The sequence below is a fragment of the Lytechinus variegatus genome, chromosome 6 (assembly GCF_018143015.1).
Source record: "Lytechinus variegatus isolate NC3 chromosome 6, Lvar_3.0, whole genome shotgun sequence".
Taxonomy (NCBI): Eukaryota; Metazoa; Echinodermata; class Echinoidea; order Temnopleuroida; family Toxopneustidae; genus Lytechinus; species Lytechinus variegatus.
The window spans coordinates 9,187,909-9,209,976 of NC_054745.1; the positions used below are offsets into that span (position 1 = coordinate 9,187,909).

Below are 22,068 nucleotides of genomic sequence, written 5' to 3' on the forward strand. Positions count from 1 at the left end.
ATTCATCATCCTCACAATTTTTCGATCGGCAAACAATTTTTTTCCCTTTCGCCGTTAATAATAACTACCACCTCCCTCATAAAACAAAATGACGGAGACCTATGAATATCGTTGATTGATTGCATATAAAGACAACACACTAATATCTTGTTTCATGATTTTCCATCTTTCATGACAAATCGCATATCCTGGTGTAGCATTGTTCATTCATTCTTGAATGCCTCCAATTATATAATACAAGACTTTATCTTACCATGAATTTTATTTATATTACAAAGATTAATTACCAAGAAAAAGAATAAGTATTCACAAGAAACAAAACAGAAAACAAATGCTTAATAGTATTTATAATGGAAAGAATATCAAACATATATTCAAATATGGCAAGAAGTGAACCTGTCACGAAATAAATATTGCGACATATTCAATATCCATCTGCTTCAGTCATATAAACTAACCAATACGAAGAGATACCGGACGAAGAGAAGTAATGTATATAGGTGCCACGAGCCTAATTACATCAGAAGGACTAAAGATATTCGTTCGACCCAACCCGATTTTTTTTTAAATTTGATATTGCTGACAGACAAAAATGTATGGATATGATTCAAAATCTAACACTGATTCTAAAAATGGTAACTAGTGAACTTCCTTCGCCCAGATTGGGAAGATAAATGACTTGGAACTATTTTGTGACTGGCCGATTAATTAGGGCTATTTTACTGTTTCAGTTGATGAATTTGATCCATACATAGTTATCTTTAGAAATGGCGATTTATTTTTAAAATGAGCTGGCTACCCTTTCTTGGTCAGATTTGGATTGTCAGATGGTCTTATCCAATGGTAGTAAACATTCCACCCTCTAATTTCTCATTTATTTTTTATGAATTTTTCAAAAGTGCCATTTTAACACACAAGTCTTTGGGGAATGTTTTACGCGCGTGACAACTTTATTCGGTCTGTTTAGCCGGTGCAACTCGGGTATTAATCATTTTGTGACGTCGACTTCGGCCTCTGATGCACAAGTCGCATCCCATACCGGCTTTGAAGCCACCTTCGTGCCTGCAGTATGGGTGATGATGCACTTACGCCGAAAAGGAACGAGATATTCTGAACTTTTCACATTTTCTAGAAGGATCAAAGCATTCTACTCGCACCAATTACTTTGAAAATGCAATCAAAATCACAATGGAGAGCTGAGAGGCTTTCGTCGGACATTAGTGGACTGGCCAGGGCACTTGGTCGTCCGAAGATTTACGTACACTGGACGAACAATTGCAAATACATGTCTGTCGGTGTCCAGTGTCAAGAGATTCAGACGTTGTCCCAGTCCATCAACTTTCGACAAAAGCCTCTCAGCTCTCCATTGTGATTTGACTTGCATTTTCAAAGGAACTGGTGCGTTGTAGAGAGTTTCCTACTAAGAAAGGCAAAAAATCCGAATTATCTCCCTGATACGTGCAAATTAAGGCCTGGTCACACCGCCCGAGCGTTGTTGGAGCGGTCGTGGAGCGGTAGGGAAAGAGGATCGAATTACGCTCACAAAATTGGGGAAAAAGTCGAAAACAAAAATGGAAAACAAAATACAAACAATCGAAATCGAAAAATGGTGAACGGTAGCGAGTGGTGATGATTTTTTACTCTCCTCTCATCGACCGCTCCAACAACGCTCGGGCGGTGTGACCAGCCTTTAGCTTCACGTCACCTATTGAAACGAGTCGCCTGACTATTTACAGTTCAATGGTCAAGCCTGCCTGAGTTCACTGGAGTTGATACATCCAAGACAAGCCACCTTCGACACTGGCCTCAGTTAACTTTCGACCACCCTTATTCTTCTATAATATCGAATATAAGAAATTGTTTTTATTTGTATTCCCGATCGCTCATCTCACAGTAAAAAATACAACGCTATTTACTATATGAACCTTACAGTAATTGTTTAAACGGTTTAAACAAGTGTTTAAATCTTAAGCAACAGAGTTTAATTTTCAATATCTAATCTTCAATAAACTAAACATGATTGTTTAAACGGTTAAACAAATACTGTTAGGTTCATATAGTAAACAGCGTTGTATAAAATCTTAAGCAGCGTTTTTACTGTAACTAGTAATAAATGTTAAGTATTTTGCAGACCTACTCGTAAGTATACAAATGAAATCTAAGTGTAAGTTTTCAAACAAGAGAGAGAGAGAGAGAGACTAATCTGAATAATGAAATATGATATATTCGATATACGCAGATGGCAAGATTTTCACTTTTTAGATATCTTTATCAACAGCTAATTCTGTTCAACAGTAAACACGAACTGACTTTAGACTGACCTTAGACGTTTTGTCATTGGTAATAACATAATGAATATGGAAAGGTCTGGATTGGTTGTAACTGAAGGCAAATGTCGTTGCGGATCTCAGTCGACAACAGGGGGTTTTCGCTTCCACGATACTTGACGCCTTCCAGAACAAACAAACCAATGTATTGTCAATGTATTGCCCTTCATGAAAAACAGAACAACCAAAAAGTTTATGCCAAAAAATGCGTGAATCAAAACGACAGTTTAGTCCTTGAATCTGGACAATGACAAATTTGCATGAACTCCAGGAAGTTAATAATAATAATAATATGCATTTATATAGCGCATAAACTATATCTATATATTCTATTGCGATGCAAGAGCTTCCTAGGTGCTATACATACTATTGGAATAGATAGGTTTTTAATTTTAACTTGAAATAATGTAAATTTGTTGAATTCCTAATTTTGAGGGGAAGTTTGTTCCATAGTCGTGGGGTTGACATCAGAAATGACCTATCTCCCAGTGTTGCTTAAGTCTTGTGTGGGGGTACTTGTAGTGTGAGCGTATCTTTTGAGCTACGTAGATGATGGTCATGAGATAGGGATTTCAATTTCAAGAGATCTCAGATGTAACTTGGGGCCTGACCATTAAGACCTTTAAAAACTATCATTAGGATTTTAAATTCTTTGTCGGACAGGTAGCCAGTGTAATCTCTCAATAATGGGGTGACAGGAGAGAATTTGGGAAGACGACATATCAGTTAGGAGTAAACTGTTATTCCGGCTCACCAATCGCTAAATGAACTGACCAATCAATATAAACGTTACACGCGCAATTGGTTTAAAATTCTGACCAGGAACCAATCAGTGCGCTTCTTTCATATTTGCAATTCATCGCAAACCTTTGTGTTACGGAGCCCAGATCAGTGACGGGAATTTCCAATACATTAATGTGTTCTTGAATCCGTCTCTGTTGTAGTTGAAAAATTCTCCCCCAATAAGCATGTTCACGGTTGTAAACTGCGCACAAGCAGATCATTTGAGATAAAGATGAAAGTGGTTATCAAATTCACTGACATAGGCATTTGTGATTTGATGATTATTCATGTATTCCTTTTTAAATATTCTTTTCATCAAATCCAAGTTGAAGAGAAACAAAGTCTTCTATCACTGGTATTTGACAGTAGCCCAAACAGTAGTCAAAATGTGCCAGGAGCATACAACAAAACAAACAGATAAAACAAAACTTTACCCCTGATGTACTTTTCTAGTCACCTGCTGTATACAATGCCTTTCATTCTTAGAATTTGAATGCTTTGCCGCGAAAACTTACGCAACCTCTTCATTTGAAAATGTTAGTGCTCATCCTAATGAAAAATTGCAAAGGTCATTGGAGAAAGGATGATCATCAGCTAACCGTCAACTGGCTTGTTCTTCCCAAGGTCCCCACTAGGTGATAATGTGTTCTGGTCGCAATTTGCTGATGGGTCCTGAGCCACTTTAGCTACCGCCCTCAGCGTCTCAATCGAGATGGCCTAGTCTCATTTTGTCTCCAACCAGTGCCTCTCAATATGCTCTGGTCTAATCATTGCTTAATAATGATAATATATGGGGTATTTATATTGCGCACATATCTACTTTGTTAGACGCTCAAAGCGCTAATATATATCCCAGCTAAGCTAGGCGCTCATAGCGCACACAGCTTTTTAAAGAATTACTTCCTACCGGTACCCATTTACCTCACCTGGGTTGAGTGCAGCACATTGTGGATCAGTTTCTTAACCATTGCATCTAGTTCCCCTTATGGCTTTCCCTTCTTTTCTTGATATCACTTGGTCTAACCTGCCGAGATGAACAGTTAATGAACCAAATTCTCGATTGTCAAAGTAAAAATTGATAAGTAGACGAGGTGATATTAGACCAACTGGAAATTACAAAGTAAAAAAGAAGTTTCATGAAATCAAGTGTAGTGTAAAACGTCCGTTATTCAGACCAAATTCATTTTTGTTTTTGGTTGCCCTACTGGCCAATCAGGAGTTGTTACACTGTTTATTTCATGCTGTTTGTGCACTGTAAAAAACTGTGGTGTTAAAACTGACACCAATTGGTGTTAATAGAGGACCACACCCTGAGGTGTTAAAATAACACCCTAGAGATTGAACATAACACCAAAGAGTGTAAATGTAACAACCATAGGTGTTGTAATAACACCTATAGGTGTAAAACTAACACCACCTATTTAACATCGGTGTAAAATAACTGGTGTGGTCCTCTATGTACACCGGTTAACACCACAGTTTTTGCTGTGTGGTGTTTCACCTGAAATCTATTGCATTAGATGTATTTCCTAAGTGTGCAGATGATGCCAGGACAGTTCATCTTCGATTTTGTACATCTCTAGAATAATTTAAGACTTCTGAAACATACCTTTTTGTAAAGTGTAATTTTACGAGGCCCCCATTCATGCCATTATTATTAAGCCTAATCGCTCATGAAGGCGGTTTACTGCATTCTTTTAAACTGCCGTTATGTTTAATGAGTAATACATCCCCCCAAATATTATTGATCCAATGATTATACTGCAACTATGATTATTATCAATTTGTTACACATCACAGTTGTACATATTGTATATATTGTGTACTTACATCCGATATATTAAATGCAGAAATAAAGGAAATCAATTATTATTGGAAAGCTGTGAATGTAAAGCGCATATAGAAGGTTTGATTGATTATACACTGTTAAAACTAATTTAAACAAAGCTGCTTACTATGTGATTCGCACAGTAGTTGTTTTAAAAGTTTTTCGAGTGTTTGAAATCTTAAACAACCATGCATAAATAAATGATTAATAATTATATATTTGAATTTGTTGTTTCTGTGCGATACACCTAAAAGCAGCGTTGTTTAAATTATTTTCAACGGCATGCGCTATACATGCATAGTGCTTCCCACACACACAAAAAACCAAACCCAGATTTAGCGATGATTGATCATAACATAATCATAAATACAATAGACGAATGACCTACCAATGTAAAGCTTAGAATCTCTTTTTTTCATCTGAAATTACTTAGTTTATTCGTCATTCACGCATGAGTGAGCAAAAACAATTTGAAGAAAGGATACCAACAACTCATTTGGCGGGGCTTATCTGAATTTCAAAAAGAAAATCACATGCCTATGATATCTGCTCTTTAATTTGATACCTTAATAACAGAAAATGGTCAAGAAGAAAGTTTTGTTCCCTTAAAAGTTTTCTGGTGTTTCCATAATTTCAAACGTGCAAACGTCTTTTCAGCCGTTTCCCACAAAAGCTATCGCACTGTTAAGAAAAGACCAATTGCATGGCTGATCGTCAATAAAACGGAGTGTCGGTTGAGTCTGAACGCTAACCCGTAAAACCTGTTGATTTTATGAAATAATTTGAATTCAAGCTTTATTCTTAATAACCAAAACTTTTTTTCGAGACCATTTTCTGTAACTGAGGTATCAAATTAAACAGCAGATATTGAACCTTTTGAAAATGTAGTTTTCTTTTTGATAGCCGGATACAGCCCGCCAAGTGACATTGTGGTATCCCCTCTTCAAATTGTTTTTGCCCACCCATGCATGAATGAGGAATAATCTCAGTAATTTCAGATGAGAGAGGACATTCTAAGCTTTACAATGGTAGGTTATTTATCTACCATGTCTATAGTGTTTGTGATTAAAGGTATTATAAATCATCGACAAACGCGGATTCGGTTTTTGTGGGACGCACTGTACAGCACCTATCATTAGACCAAATGCTGCATCCAATGTGGTATTGGACTATTTTTGAAGTAGGCAAACCCCCTACAAAAGTTGACATAAACCGTTCGCGTATATGTGCAACAGTATTTTGCTCAAAACTGTGTCTCAGAAGTAGCGTCGGAAAATAAAAAAATGGTCCATTCTTTATAATACGACTTTACTCTGTATATAAACTTGAGTTGAGCAATAATGTTCTATATTCTGATTATGCTATAATAGATACAGATATAGGCCTAACAGATAATGCATCATTCAGTCATTTTTATGATTTCTGACAATTAAAACATGGAAAATAAAAGTGTCTAATTGCATAGGGACATATCATGCTTCATAAATCAAACGTGGCTCTCATACAGTAATGATTTATATCTACGCCCGTGCCCATGCCGAGTTGGTCTTCTGCCATCTTCTTCCCCCATAATGCCTATTATCGATACTGGCCTGGGTGTTTCTTCTGGGTATTCACTTCCGGGGGTCACATAAGCCGACGACGGACGCACAGTACGCTTTGCTGGTTTCGGTGCAGGCGTCGGCAGTGGGCCGTTTCTTCGCGGGCGTCGAAAATCCTGTTCATCCTGCAGCGACATGACTGGATTGTCATACGTACCATCGTATGTGTGGCGGTATGACGGTGGCGGTGGACGGGCGTGGTTTTGACGACGAGCGACGACGGCGTAATCGTGGGGCGTGGAATAACGGTCATGCGAGCGCCTCTCGTAGGAGTTGTGATGCGCACGCCTCTCGGGACTTCCACTGCGGTTTCGTTCATCATGCCGATTGCTGTGACGTTCGCTTCTTTCTTGACGTTGACTGTGTCTTCTGACATCGTCTTGATAATCATCATTTACCGCGTCGGTCCTTACCGCTTCGCGATCCGTCTCTGTAGGGTCTTCACTGCGGTCACGTGTTACGTCACCATTAGCCGTTTCGGGTGGCGGAGCGGTATCGTCTGCTGCCGTTTCTCCCTCGTTCCGCCTCCTATACGATGTCAACTGCACCTCCTCATTCGTCAGAAACTCAGTCTCAAATTCGTGCGAAGCAGTCAATGTACCCGACATCAGCTCCCCGTTCGCCGTAATCGTCTCCTTCCTCATTCTCTCCGCGATCTCGGGGATGATCTTGTCCAAGCGTCGAATGTCACTCTTGTTACGCTCAACTACGAACCAGAGGATGAGAGTGCAGAGGACGGCGAGGACGACGACGACAGCTAAGCAGGCGTAAATGACCGCTTCCTGGTGTGTGTTGTGACCGGGGTCCTCATGAGGAGGTATAGCTGCGCGCTCATCAGTTTCGCCGAGGTATTGTGACGTCACACCTTGGACCGATAGCAGGAATAGTGGCAGCACCACTAAAAGTGATTTCATTGTGTCGGTTAAGGAATGGAGGTGAGGAGAGACACACAGTTGACGTTCAGGTTTGGTTTTTGGATTCACGGGGAAACTTGGGTGAGCGAGGTCTATAACAACGATTTTATCTGTGTATGGAAGGAAACAAAAAGGAAGAACAAATCGATTAAATGGCTATTCGTAGAAATGACTCTAAGCCCAGGACAATTTGACCTTGGCTTATCATTGTATCATACCCCTACAGTAATTGAGAGGATGATTTCACAAAACCTTTCCAGTAATAACGTGAATAATTTGCCTGCACTAGAAGATAATTTTTATTCACCAATTAAATGGGAGTAGGCCAATGGACCTATTCAAATATTCCGGTAAATTTAGCCTACATATAATTATACTTCAAACGAATATATTGCAAAGCGATATCCACTGTTGGTACGTTAACTTTCTTTATAATCATGATAATAAAAAGTTTGCAACCATTAGCAGGCCATTGTCACTTTGAGACCGGGAACCGGTTTGCTTCACCGACTTGTTATCCAACGAACATCCGCCGGATATCTGTTTCAACCTTGAATAATAAAGTGGTGCTGTCAAAACAAGGCTGAAAAGTGACAGTTCATTGTTTTATGTAGCTTGCAATAGTTCACATGTGTGATTTTGTATGTGTATGTTAGTGTAAACTTAAAGGCCCGAATTCACAAAGGTGGTTTTGACAACCCACGGTTGAATCCATGGTTTATGCAGATTTTCTGTAGAAATTACGCTTTGTTTAGCGCATATATTGGGTGCGTGTCTAAAACATGTCCAATGCTGATGCGCTCTTTTGTTACAGTACGCCGAATTGACGACTGTTACCATGGTTAGATATGCTATTTTATTCATAAGTCCACTGTTTGAGGAGTGGACTCATGAATAAAAACAGTGGACTCATACTTAATAATGGACTTAATAATGGGTTTTCAAAACTACCTATTTGAATTGTTTGATTTCTGTATATCATGATTTATTACAAGAGGGTGAGAATTTAATATAATTTAATGTCATATTCGACATAATTTCCTATCTCGACAGAATAATCCTGGTTTGCGCTCGTGAAACTGTATACACTGGCATATGCCCTAACGAACAAACAAACGAACAGATAAATGAACAAACATATATTTTACGCATACGTCCCCTCTATTATGTACTGTTTGGTAGAGGGAAATTAAAAAATGGAAGCTAACAATTGACTCTGTAAAATATATTGAGGTAAGTGGTCAATAGGCATGATATAGGGGGAAAGGGGTTAATGTAAATAACACACTTGCTATCAACCGTGGGAAGATTGAGAAAGGGCTGAAATATGCTATGATCCGTACTGTAGCTATTGCAATTTAAAATGTTTGATATTAGACGAGCAAAAAAAAAAAAAAAACACACCGGATGGGATGAAGGGGGGGGGGGGGGGGAGGCAATGTACACTGCAAAAATACCTTTGTCAATTCAACACTAGCCCTGATTCTATAATGGAAAACACAAGAGATGTGTTAAAACAGCACCATGCTCGCATAATGCTAACACAGGATAGGCATTTAAATAACAGCAGTAAGTTTACAACAGCGTAATTGATTGTAAACTGGTGTTGTTTCAATACTTCTTTTGTGTTGTCCGATATAGTTACCGTCTGGTTTTTAATTATCACCGGTTTTTTGCTGTGTATATGATTCGTCGTTTAATTACACCAATTTCAATCTGCGGTTGGTGTAAAATTTTAAAACATTTCAGTTTGAAATGAATCATCCTCTGGCTAGAATGATGAACAGTGATATAATGAGCTAAAAGAAAAGAGCGAGACTGACAGACAAACAGAAAAATGACGGGCCGTAAATGGCGTGTGAAGCATTTTTCCTTTTGAGTTGCGAGCTAGAAAAACGAGCGAACAAAATGCTGACTTATTTAATATGAAGATTGATTATGTGATATATATTGACATAAATTTTTCAATTCAATTCAATTTTATTCACATCTCTTTAAAAACATCAAGAGATCAAGTTTACAAATCAATACAAAATACAACATACATTATACATAACATTATAAAAAGAAATGGTAAAGATGAAGTGAGGAGGATGTGGGGGATAAACAAAAGGCCATTGGCCTGTCAAGGTAAATCCACGAATTTAACGCACTTACCAAAATAATACAAAATAACAAATTTTATAAAATTCCATGCTTTTTATTTTCCCTTTCTGTCATTTTACATTTTATTTTACTTTTCTTGATCGTTAATTTTCATTATAATTATATATATATATATATATATATATATATATATAATTTTCTTTTTTTTTTGGGGGGGGGTTACTTTTCTATCTGTACACCAGTGACAATAAAAAATCTGATTGAAAAGGAGAATGACTATTATAACTCTAAATAATGTCATAATAATTCTTTCGGTTTTATTCCCTTGATGAATTGGTTATTGGAAAATATCATGAAATTTAGTGTTCAATACAAGTGACGTTTATCCCTCTCCTGGGGCAAAAAGGAGGCGGGTCATTTCATAGAACGCGCCAATGAACGTGATGAACTATATAACATTTTTTGTCATGACAATATCCACCATGGGAAGACAGATACATTAAAAGAATGACATAAAGCTGGAATCTGAAAATGATAAAGGCGCATATAAATAGTATATTCAATTGTCACAGGAGTAACAAAAAAATGATATATTTTTGAAATTATGGTAAAAAATACATATTGTCAGGTCAGCACCACACGCTCCTGCCATGCAGGGTGGTGAAGTCTCGTGGTCGGTTATGGTGCAGTTGTGAGGTGGGAGTTCAGGCATTATCTATATACTTTAACCACCCCTCAAAGATCAGTAATAATAATGATGAAATAAAATAGATAAATAAATAACCGAGATAAAAAATGAATTAGTAATAATTAGAAATGTGTAAATATTCTTTTATAATGAAAAAAAAATCAAAATAAACACCAACCAACCGACCGACCCGGTCATGTCGAAATAAGTCAAATGATTTGTTGACAAATAATGAGAACACCCCCCCATCCAATCGCCCATTCCTTTACTTCAACCAGAAAAGCCAGTACCCACGTCATGAAGCTCAACTCCGACGAGATTTTCAATTTCATTTACGATTCATTTGGCAGTCATTTTCCTATTATGATTTATGAACCCGTTGACCTTATTACACTCTACGGTATCTGATAAGACAAATATAAGAACTGTCAAACAATATCTAGCCAATCCTGATGAATGACAGTTCTGTACAACATCTTACCTGCATTAATAATCGCATCGTTGGGTTAATGCGACTCATGTATCACGTCCATGCAGGATTCAAGATTCGAAAGATTCGGAATAGTTTTTTGTCAGTCAAAACACAATTTAACCTTCTCTCTGTTGCCATTAGAAAACGTTGTGAAAGTATTCCCTGAATTGTGTCTGTTTAATATTTTCCATTCATTGACACCAAGAAGGGCTTTTCAATATTATCTTACAGATTAAAAAAAGAAGAAAATGATTCTATTCAATTTATTGCGGGATAGTTTGAGAGTTAATTGCGGAACCCAATGAAGGTACCCTTAACCATGTTAACAGAACTAAAGAGGGCAACTACGCACTTTGTACCCGGAAATAATGCCCTTGACTTTTAACAGAGTTTAGATTTTAACCGGAAAGACCATTATTCTTCCCGCTGGATCAACATGGTGAGTCCCACGATGTATATAGAGCAGATGGACTGTTACACCAACCGTTTTCCCCTTTTTGTCCTGTTTTCCCATTTTTCTTTCTATTACCCCCCCCCAAAAAAAAAAATTCTTGAAAACGTGCATTCAATTATTGATATCAGTAATAAGCCTTGGTTAACAATACAGTATTGCTAGAATTTAAAATCGTTATTATGAATAATATTTTTGTTAACAAGAGGTATTTCTTGATTTGATACATGGCATTAATAAACCAATCTTACAGTAAATATTTGAATATGCCCTTGAAAAACTCAAGTTTGGTAATAAATTTATAAGTTATATAAAAGCCTTATATGCTGATGAAGAGAGTTGCATAATGAATTTAAATTGGCAGTCAATTTCCCTCTAACTAGAAAAGTGAGACAGGGTTGTCCAGTGTCTGCCCTGTTATTTTTCGTATTTGCAGAAATTTTATCAATTGATTTAAGTAAGAATGATGTAATTAAAGGTGGATAAAAAGTTTATATCCCCAAATGTTGAACAGTATTGGTCACTTTAATAAAAAAATGATTTGGAACAATATCTGGGAAGAAAAGGTTTCTTTCATTGAAGAATTTCGTTTAGCTGAATTCAACTTTAAATTTTTGTATAAACTTTTGACGCTAATGATTTTTTTTTTCGATTTGAAATTTGCAGAATCTCCACCCTGTTGTAAATGTAAAACTATTGACAACTATTATCCCTTACTTTCTGATTGCCATTATTCTAGATTTTTGTGGTTGAAATTCAGTAAATTTTAATCTGAATGTTAATATAAGTTATAAAGACATTGTGATTGGTAGACGTGGTGGTAATGGACACAGCATTATATTTTTCTTTAATGTATTAATTAGTTTAGCTTCTTATACAATTAGAAAATCAAATTTTAAAGAAATGTTTGAAATATTCTTAGAAGATATAGAATGGAGAGCAAATATCAAAAAAGCTTTTGTTTGGAAAAAACTCCAAAAACAAGATTGAAAAGACAAATTGGGCACTTTGTTTGCTTACTATTGGATATGTATCTATAACTCTTTCTTGCAGTGTCAATTTTTTCATGTTCAATTTTAATGTAAATCTTGGTTTTCTTTTCAATGTACTGTGACAATGTAAATGAAAACATACAAATAAATGAAAATATTTGAATATCTTACAAGCTCTCACTACATTATTTTCTATTGATACTATTTACCTGATTCGCATGCGTCAAATTTAAACGGATTAAAAAAGAATATGAAATTGACTATACAGGATACCGTTTACAAGGACTAGGTCTTTATACTTATCGCAATATATATTTATACATGCTTCTACTATAGGACTACTCATACCCTGCCTCCTTGTTCTTCTCCAACCCCCTCCTCCTCCTGCTCCTGCTACTTTCAATACACACTACTACTTCTTTTACTACTACCACTATACTACAATCACAACAACTGCTACTTCTACTATTTCTACTACTACACAGTAAAAACGCTGTTCAAGATTTTATACAACGCTGTTTACTATATGAACCTTACAGTAGTTGTTTAACAGTTTAAACAATCATGTTTGATTAATTGAAGATTAGATATTGAAAATTAAACCTTGTTGCTTAAGATTTTAAACATTTGTTTAAAGTGTTTAAATAATTTCTGTAAGGTTCATATAGTAAACAGCGTTGTATAAAGATTTTAAGCAGCGTTTTTGATGTGTACTGCTAATTACATACGATAATAATAACCACCAAGCTAATCATTATTATCATTAGCTTTATTTTAAAAGTATCAAATGAATAACGACATCGTTTCTAATCATGATCCTGATGATGATAATATATAGATTAAAAAAGTTATGAAGCTAAGATTTTGAAATTATAGACAATATTGTGTTAATGGTTGATTTTCTTTTCGTAAATGATATGATATGGAAAGCACCATGAGCACTGACGTCATTTTTCGTTGAAGTATTTTGCCCTTGTTGGTAATCGTAAGTTTGCGGAATAAATCCGTAAATGAGATAAACTTAAGCGTGTGTGACCTCTGGCGTGACCCGGGGATAAATCTCCCCCCTTTATGACTTTACCAAAAGCTCAAGTTAAAGGTTGAACTCAATCATGCACTGCAAAAACTCCGGTGTTGATTTACCACCAGTCCGGAATCTAAACCCCTCAAAAAAGTTTTGCAACTCAGTTTTGGGGGATGATATCTTTTTGGTTAATGAAGTATATAAGATGAAACTGGTATCATTGGAAAGCTGAATTATTCTTCTTTACAATGACATGCCATTTGCTGTGATTATGTAATCATGGAATATGCAGTCACCCTGAACATTGAGAAAAGTCAAAAGTTAAATGTTGCAAAATGCATTGATTTTTAACAAGAGTCTACATTTCTATAACATTTCCACCATGCAGGTGACAATGAATGCACTCGGTCCATCCTCGAAACAATTGGAAATTCGCTAGTGGAAACGACGCATTTTGCAACATTTCATTTCTAACATTGCTGTATATTATCATGTCTGTGTATTTCATGATAACACTCGCATTACAAAATGGCACATGATTGTAAAGAAGAATAATCATGCTTTCTAAAGATATCACTTTTACACATGATGATGGCACATTAAGATATTTATTAGCACTCAAACTTGCAGTTTGAGTTGCAGAACTCGAACATGATATGGCAACGAATTTTGCAACATTTCATTTTTTACATTGCTGCATATTTATCATGTCTGTGTATTTCATGATAACACTAGAATTACAAATGACGCATGATCTCAAAGAGGAATAATCATACTTTCCAATGATACCACTTTTCCATATGATGATGGCACACAAAGAAATTTATTAGCACTCAAACTTGAGTTGCAGAACTTTTTTTCAGGGGTTTATATGTCCACACCAGAGAAGTATGAAACAAAACCAGTTTGGTATTGATCTAACACCAGATATGTGTATATACAACACCAATTAGTATTAAAACAGCATCAGTTTGATTCCAAACTGGTGTTTTTTTTTCAATAAATCTCTCGTGTGGACAGATATCGATTCCGGGCTGGTGTTAAATCAACACAGGAATTTTTGCAATGAGCCACCAATGATAAAAGATTGGCAATAATGCCTTTCGAACATATCATTAATACTCAATATTTCTCTAACTCGCAATGTGTATCGCATACTGATCCTATTTTTTGGAATCTATTTTTTTATTGAAAATTAACTATATCAATTTTTTTCTAAGCTGCCCTTTTTATGTGTAATTTATCCATCAGTGATACACCTAAATCCTTTAAAAACATGTTTATTTACAACAGCGACATTCATTCATATCCTACACGTCAAACATCATAGCACCCCAAACCTGATCCTATGGCCCATATTTATGGAACGATATATCCAATAACATTCACTCAAAATATTGCTCATTGACTCACTTTTCTTTTAAGCTTACTGTCACTAAAAAAAATTGCTCTTGGTTAAATGTATTTTATTCTATAATATATTCATGCAATGTAGATCGATGCTATGTGTCATTTCCAAGAAATGCAGAAAATCCTGCCCCCCCCCACCAAAAGAAAAACAAAAGAAAGCATCGGAAGCAATAGAAGCGTAGTAGAAGTATTCGTAGTAGAAGTATTCGAAGTAGCAGTGGTATCAGTAGTTGTGGTGGTATTGGGATAGTAGAGTTGTAGTAGAAATAGTACTAATATCATTGGGAGCAGTAGAAGAAATGGTAGGAGGGGTAGAAGGAGAAGTGCTAGAATTGGTCGTAGTAGTATTAGGAGTAGTAGTAGTAATTATTGGTAGCAGTAGAAACAGAAGTAGAAGTGGTGGTAGAAGAAGTAGAAGCATTAGTAATTGCAGTATAGTAGTAGTAGTAGTAGTGGTAGTAGTAGAAATAGTACTTTAGTAACATTAGTAGTAGTCGTAGTAGCAGTCGTCGTAGAAGAAGAAAAAAAAAGTGATGGTAGTAGTAGTAGTAGTACTAGTATCAAACGTAGTTATAGTAGTACATATTGTTGTAGTAGTAGTAGTAGTAGTAGTAATAGTAGCAAAATTAGTAGTAGTAGCAAAAGTATTTGATAGCAAAAGCAGTAGGCCTAAAGTGGTCTTTTGGAGGGCAAGACTACGAAAATGTGAGGTCCCCCCTTTCAAATTAATTATATGGGTATTAGATCTCCAATTTTATATATTTCATAATTTGTTTTCTTCCGTTTCGCTTCACTTATTTGTCTTTGTTTCATTTTCCCTGTGTCGCAACCCTTGGTAAAAATGTACCCTTCAAACGTTTTATCCATTTATTTTTATTTTTTTTACGTAACATTGTACTCAACATATTTTTATGTTTCATTTTTAACCAACTATGGGTATGAATTTTAATCAACCTGCTGTGCATTGTAGAAAAAAAAATAATGAAAAAAACGAAAAAAAAAACGTAAACAACTTATTTGAACGGGCAAAGTTCATTCGCGGGTTAAGAATTTAATATCAAGCTTTTGTTAATCGCCCAGCTCATACAATAATAATAGCTGTTTATTGTTAATGTTCAGTCATCGGAAATGATTGTCATGTTAGCTTCCGATTTTCGAACTTCTATTTGGCCACCTGAAAATAGAAAACAAAATATCAACTTGAAAGTTTCACATTTCGTATAGAATACCGTGAATACATGTAGCTATACTTCCTTTTATCCTGTTTTATTGATAAATTGATATGTTCTAGAGTAGTCATACCTATTGACCATTGCCTCTAGCCCTTTTCAAATAGGCTATTGTTCTCATTTTATATTTTCATAATGATTACTAAAAAATCAAAATAGAAAAAAATGAAATACATAACCCTTGAAATCTTGATATCTTTGTCATGTTTATTCATAAAATTTTCCATATATATGTATATATACTAGAAATTATCACAATTATATAGCAGAACGTTGGCCCTATGCCTGAAAACAGAAGTGGCAGATTTGCCATATATGATGATAGTATGTATAACTTCAAACCCTTGTGCCCTCCAAGTTCCACTCCAAAACTCCCTAGCTATGCTAACCCTCAAATACAATAGGAAGCCTCGCTCTGTTATTTCAGGAATCTAACAATCCTTTTGTCACGAGTGTCTAGTTTTGTTTTTGGTAAAACGACCTCAAATAATCCGTAGTCTGTGCTCCAGTCCAAAATGAACCCTTATCAACTGATGTTCAGAATTGTATTTCGGCAAACGTATCGTCATCAGTATGATTTTACTGTATGCATATCGTGATATTATGTTATCCTTTGATTTGAAACAATTAATGTCATCATCAGTGCCAATGCAATTATCAATATCATTTTAATTTTTTTATTGTTGCAGATTTACTATATTATTATTATTATCATCATCTTCATTATTATCATTATTATTATTGCTATAATTATTATCTTTATCAACATTATTGATGTTAATCGTTATTCATAAAAGCCATTTTAGGAGATGAATAAAAGTCATATTCCGCTCGCTACTTGCAATCCAAGACCAACGAGATAAACATTTGCCATATTGCCCTCCCCTGGATTTGCCCATAGAAATCCTGTACGAAATAAAGGGCAATATTGGTCATATTCCTGCTAGTGCGCTTGCGCAGTAGGAGCCGATTTTGATCGCTAATTTCAGTATTTGGAAAATCTGGCTAGAACAAGTTTACGAACCAACGCATTGTAGATTTATACGCGTTAAGTGTATGTGCGCGCCACGCATGATGCGCGACTGCAAGGTAACAATTTACGTCACAATAGCTTATTAACGATTACTTTGCTGAGTTCGTGAATAACCTGAAATCGGAAACAGTGATAAGCAAACAGGCATATAAATTGTTTCAAATAATAGTTTGAGTTACACATTGTACAGCTTTAGGTAATACTAATAATATTGACCGGCTCTTCTTTCGGGTAACATCAATTATTACCTGAATGAGGCATTTTGGAGACATGATATAAACGCGCATTTGTCTGTCTAACTGATTAACTCAACATAAACTACGTCACAATGACTAGTGAGCGATTAGCTGAATGACGAGTGACCATAATATTCGTACACCCCTCCTCCCCGAAAAGAGTAATTTTCCTATTGCACCTACGTACAATAATTAGCGGTCCATAATATCCGTATTCCGAGCTCACCAATCCCCAGCGCATTTGTGGATGCTATAAATAAAAGACATACGCTTCATAAGGATCCGCGCACCAACAATATACGTCATAATAAAGACCACGCTGGATCCGAGCGCTTGTATGTACGACATAATTGTAAAGTGCAGAATTGACTTAAGAGGCTTGACCAAGGTAAGTCCAACAATTTAGTTATATAATCTATCAATATGTTAATTTAATGTACCAGAAAGAGGTAACAGGTAATAATAATAATATTGACTGGCGTTACTTTCGGGAGATACCAAAAATATTTCCGTCACTAGACTCATATTGCCCCGAGTAGAAGAAATATATTTGGTATCTCCCTCAAGGCCAGTCAATATTATATAAATATGTCGCCCTTGAAAGAACCATATTGCTCTCGTCTAAAGACTCGGGCCAATATGATTCTGTTGCAGGCGACATATCCCCCCCCCCAGGCCACTGAATGTTATGTAATTAATCTATATAGAGAGTTCTAGCAATGCATTAAAACCGCATATTTTGGTCTCCGTCAATTGCTCGTGCAGTGTCAGAGTGTATCTTTTAAAAAAGACAGACATCCCACGAATTTCCCATAGGCTCCTGTACAAAATTTGCTATTGAATATGAGAGCCTATTAAAGTACGTAATTCAACAGTTAAGGGCGCGTGCGCGAATGCGTGAAATATATAACGCGTACAACAATAAAAGCAATGCGATGCGCAACATAGAGCACAACTAAGCTCGATGACGTCATAATGAACCAGTACATGAAGTCGCATGTCAACGATCAAAAGTTTTCCTATGAAGTGATAATGGCATAATGTGATATGACTTGTCATATCAAAATCATTACTTCCTCTTTTTTTTGGGGGGGGGGGAGGTCGGGGGATAGATGATAATGATTATATTGGATGGCTTTATTTCATGAAATACCAGAAATATTCCACTCATCTTCGATTCGTGGAATATTTTTTCGAACTCTTGGAATATATCTGGTATTCCAATATAATTATTTTTAATTCTAAGCAATAATGATAATAGTAGTAGATATCACAGGTTCAAAGCTATGATAAGCATTAAAACAAAAATCTGATAATTTCAATTTATATTTTGGTTTGGTTTGAAAATTGATATTTCCCTTTTTCTAGTTTCATATCGATGCATTTAATTCTAAGTGAAAATATATTGGCGGCGTCTTTGTATTATTTTTTTTTAGATACAAAGTAAAATTTATTTCATCCAGATTTTCAGTGACATTTTATGATTTCCTTAAGTGTATGTTATAAGATTTATTACAATAATGCGTGAATGATTTTCCATCCACCGTTATATGAATATAAGAATTGTTTGAATTGAATCGAGAGATTTTGAGATTCAACAATCATGATAATCGCACGTCGACCAGAATTACGTAATGTCCTGTTTTATTACGGCTCCTTAATCCCCTTTTCCTCTCTTTTCTGTCTTCTGACAATCCGATTTATCTGTTCTTTACAAAAACCTCCACTCCACAACATAAAACAGGTATTTTCAAGCACTCTCAAATAACCTTTGGTTGCTTTTACACATGTTTACAGGAAATACACCTCAATTCCTATCATGTATGTATCTTTGTACAGTAAACCAACCATTCTTACCCGCCCTTTCACACGGTAAAACAAAATCGTAATTTCAATGATGATTCCAGTGTAAAATAAGGCTAATGATGATTTTTTTTAGCACGCGTGAACGCAAACTAGAAACAGGAACGCTAATCACAATTACGAATTCAATTTCTACTCCAGAGGTAAACCCCAGTTAAGTTTCACTTTAATGTACGGTACGTATTTAATGTATATGATTATATACTTTTTTTGTTACTTAAGATTATATATTTTTTAATTTCTCACAATTGTAAGTGCTGTGAAACTTTTTGTGTATAGCGCATTTTAACAACCGTTATTATTATTATTATTGTTATGAATTTTACGTGTGAAAGGCTTTTGACCTCCAAAACATCTTTTTAGGGCGGAGTTTAATGTGGCACTTCCGTAGATAATGCAATTATCATGCACTCATCGTAGTTTGCATTTGGCTCGGGAATTCAAATTGAAATCCCAGTTTCGAGTGAGCGTGTGAAAGTCCGATGATTCTAAAGACGAATTGTAATATCATCATTACAATGATGATTCAAGATTCACGTGCGAAAAGGCCCTAGTAAACATGGATACATTTTGGAGCGCAACGGCGAAGGTCTGTATAGTAATACGATTGGTTGACGAAGGGGGTAAAGATGATGTAAATGAATAATATGAATCAACGAAAAAAATATGATTAGTCAATTGAAAGGAGGAAAATAATATGTCAAAGCCGGGGAATACAAGATAAAGAACACTGTTAGAAAAAATAAAATAAGTTCCTGCAGCAGAGTCTCGAGAACACCTGTAATCTTACCGAATTGCGTAATAATCATTCTGTAAATTCATAAAACAAGAATTTTTCTGCAATTTAACAGAACAGGTCTGTTTAAAAAGGGGAAAAGGGTGTTTTATTCAAGGAAATTTGTAAGATTCCATACATCAAATACCAATTTCCTGTAAGATTACGCAATTCGGTAAGATTACAGGTGTTCTCGAGACTCTGCTGCAGGAACTTCTTTTATTTTTTCTAACAGTGAAGGGAATACATGACAATGAAGCGAAGGAGAAGAAGAAGGCGAAAAGGAGAAGAAAAAGAAGAAGAAGAGGAAGAAGGAGAAAATAAAGGAGATGCAATAGTCATGGTAGTAATAGCAGTTAAAGAAGAATAATTACATGTAGTAATAGCAGCAGCAGCAACATTTGTTGTAGTAATACTACTAGTAGTAGCAGTAGTAGTAATAGTAGTATTAGAAGAAGTAGTAATAGTGGTAGTAGTAGTAGAAGAAGAGCTACTATATACCACACCACTACTGGTATATACTACTACTACTACTACTACTCCTACTACTACTACAACAACAACAACTACTACTACTACTACTACCACTACTTCTAATACTACTACTACTACTGCTACTACTATTATAACTACTACTTCTACTACTACTGCTAGTACTAATACTACTACTACTTCTACTACTACTGCTAGTACTAGTACTAGTACTACTTCTACTACTACAAAAACTACTGATCCTGTCACTACTAATGATAACAAATTCCATCATCATCATCATCGTCATTTTGTTTAACAAAATGACGATGATGATGTATGGAGAGTAAGAGCTTGAAGGAGGATGAGGAGGAAGGGAAAATACACGTATAAATGGATGGATATGATATAGGATGTCCTCGGAGGTACAATGAAATACATGTGGTAAGTTATAAACGAATAAATACTTACCCAACCAGAGAAAATATTCTATCCCTGTTGAATACCATCCAGTGTTTTAAGCAACAGCGAAGCCCTGATACGTGATGATACGCACATTTAATGTAACTTCGTCAAAAAAAGGAAAGTAAACTCAGACTTCGACACTAGCAACAATTGGAAATAATCTTCAGATGGAAGTAATAAAACGTCCGTTAAAACTTAATCAAAACACTTTGATGAGTTAAACAAAGTACGTGTGCCGTTCGAGGATGTGGCACACGAGCTACCCTATTGAAACTCATTCGATGTGCACTGAGCCAAAATTATATACCTCTTTGGCAAACATGTGTATGAGTTTGGTTTCGGAGAGGCGCGCATGCGGAGACCGCACGGGGGCGTTACCCTAAAACTAATAACCACTCGCTGAGCTCAATAGTCTAGGCTGAAGACCCGGCCTGCAAGAATTAGAAAATCACCTCTCGGCTGTAATTGTGTTTTGATGCTTTGGACAGCGTTGAGTTGAAATGATTAACGTATACAGTTTGTCATTTACGTTTTTATATATAAAGTTAACCAACCCTTACCAATATTGTTAATTATTTTATTTTGTTAAAGAGTAACCTTGGTGCTTGTCACATAATACGCATAATACAGAATAATGATAACAAACACATGCCATTTAAGATCTCCACAGATCAAATTTAATCATAATTAAATTCTAAGTATGCAAATTCACCAATTACGCAACGGTGATACAGTCCTTTACTATCCATTAAACTAATTTTTGTCTCACCTGCGAAGCAAAGTGAGACTATAGGCGCCGCTTTTCCGACGGCGGCGGCGGCGGCGTCAACATCAAATCTTAACCTGAGGTTAAGTTTTTGAAATGACGTCATAACTTAGAAAGTATATGGACCTAGTTAATACAACTTGGCCATAAGGTTAATCAAGTATTACTGAACATCCTATTAGAGTTTCATGTCACATGACCAAGGTCAAAGGTCATTTAGGGTCAATGAACTTAGACCATGTTGGAGGAATCAACATCGAAATCTTAACCTGAGGTTAAGTTTTTGAAATGTCATCATAACTTAGAAAATATTTGGACCTAGTTCATGAAACTTGGACATAATAGTAATCAAGCATCACTGAAAATTTTGTGCAAGTTTCAGGTCTCATGATTAAGGTCAAAGGTCATTTAGGGTCAATGAACTTTGGCCGAATCGGGGGTATCTGTTGAATTACCATCATAACTTTGAAAGTTTATTGGTCTAGTTCATTAAACTTGGACATTAAAGTAATCAAGTATCACTGAACATCCTGTGCGCGTTTCAGGTCACATGACCAAGGTCAAAGGTCAATGAACTTTGGCCGAATTGGGTGTATCTGTTGAATTACCATCATAACTTTGAAAGTTTATGGAT

The 22,068-nt window shown here is 35.8% G+C and overlaps 1 protein-coding gene across 1 annotated transcript; it reads right to left on the minus strand.

The window, feature by feature from the left end:
- Positions 1 to 6,125: 6,125 nt before the first annotated feature.
- Positions 6,126 to 20,969, minus strand: LOC121416979. Its single transcript, XM_041610522.1, has 2 exons — positions 20,675 to 20,969; positions 6,126 to 7,563 (listed from the first exon to the last, which is right to left on the minus strand). The coding sequence occupies exon 2, from the start codon at positions 7,451 to 7,453 to the stop codon at positions 6,425 to 6,427; it is 1,029 nt and encodes a 342-aa protein (XP_041466456.1). The 5' UTR covers positions 7,454 to 7,563; positions 20,675 to 20,969; the 3' UTR covers positions 6,126 to 6,424.
- Positions 20,970 to 22,068: the final 1,099 nt, after the last annotated feature.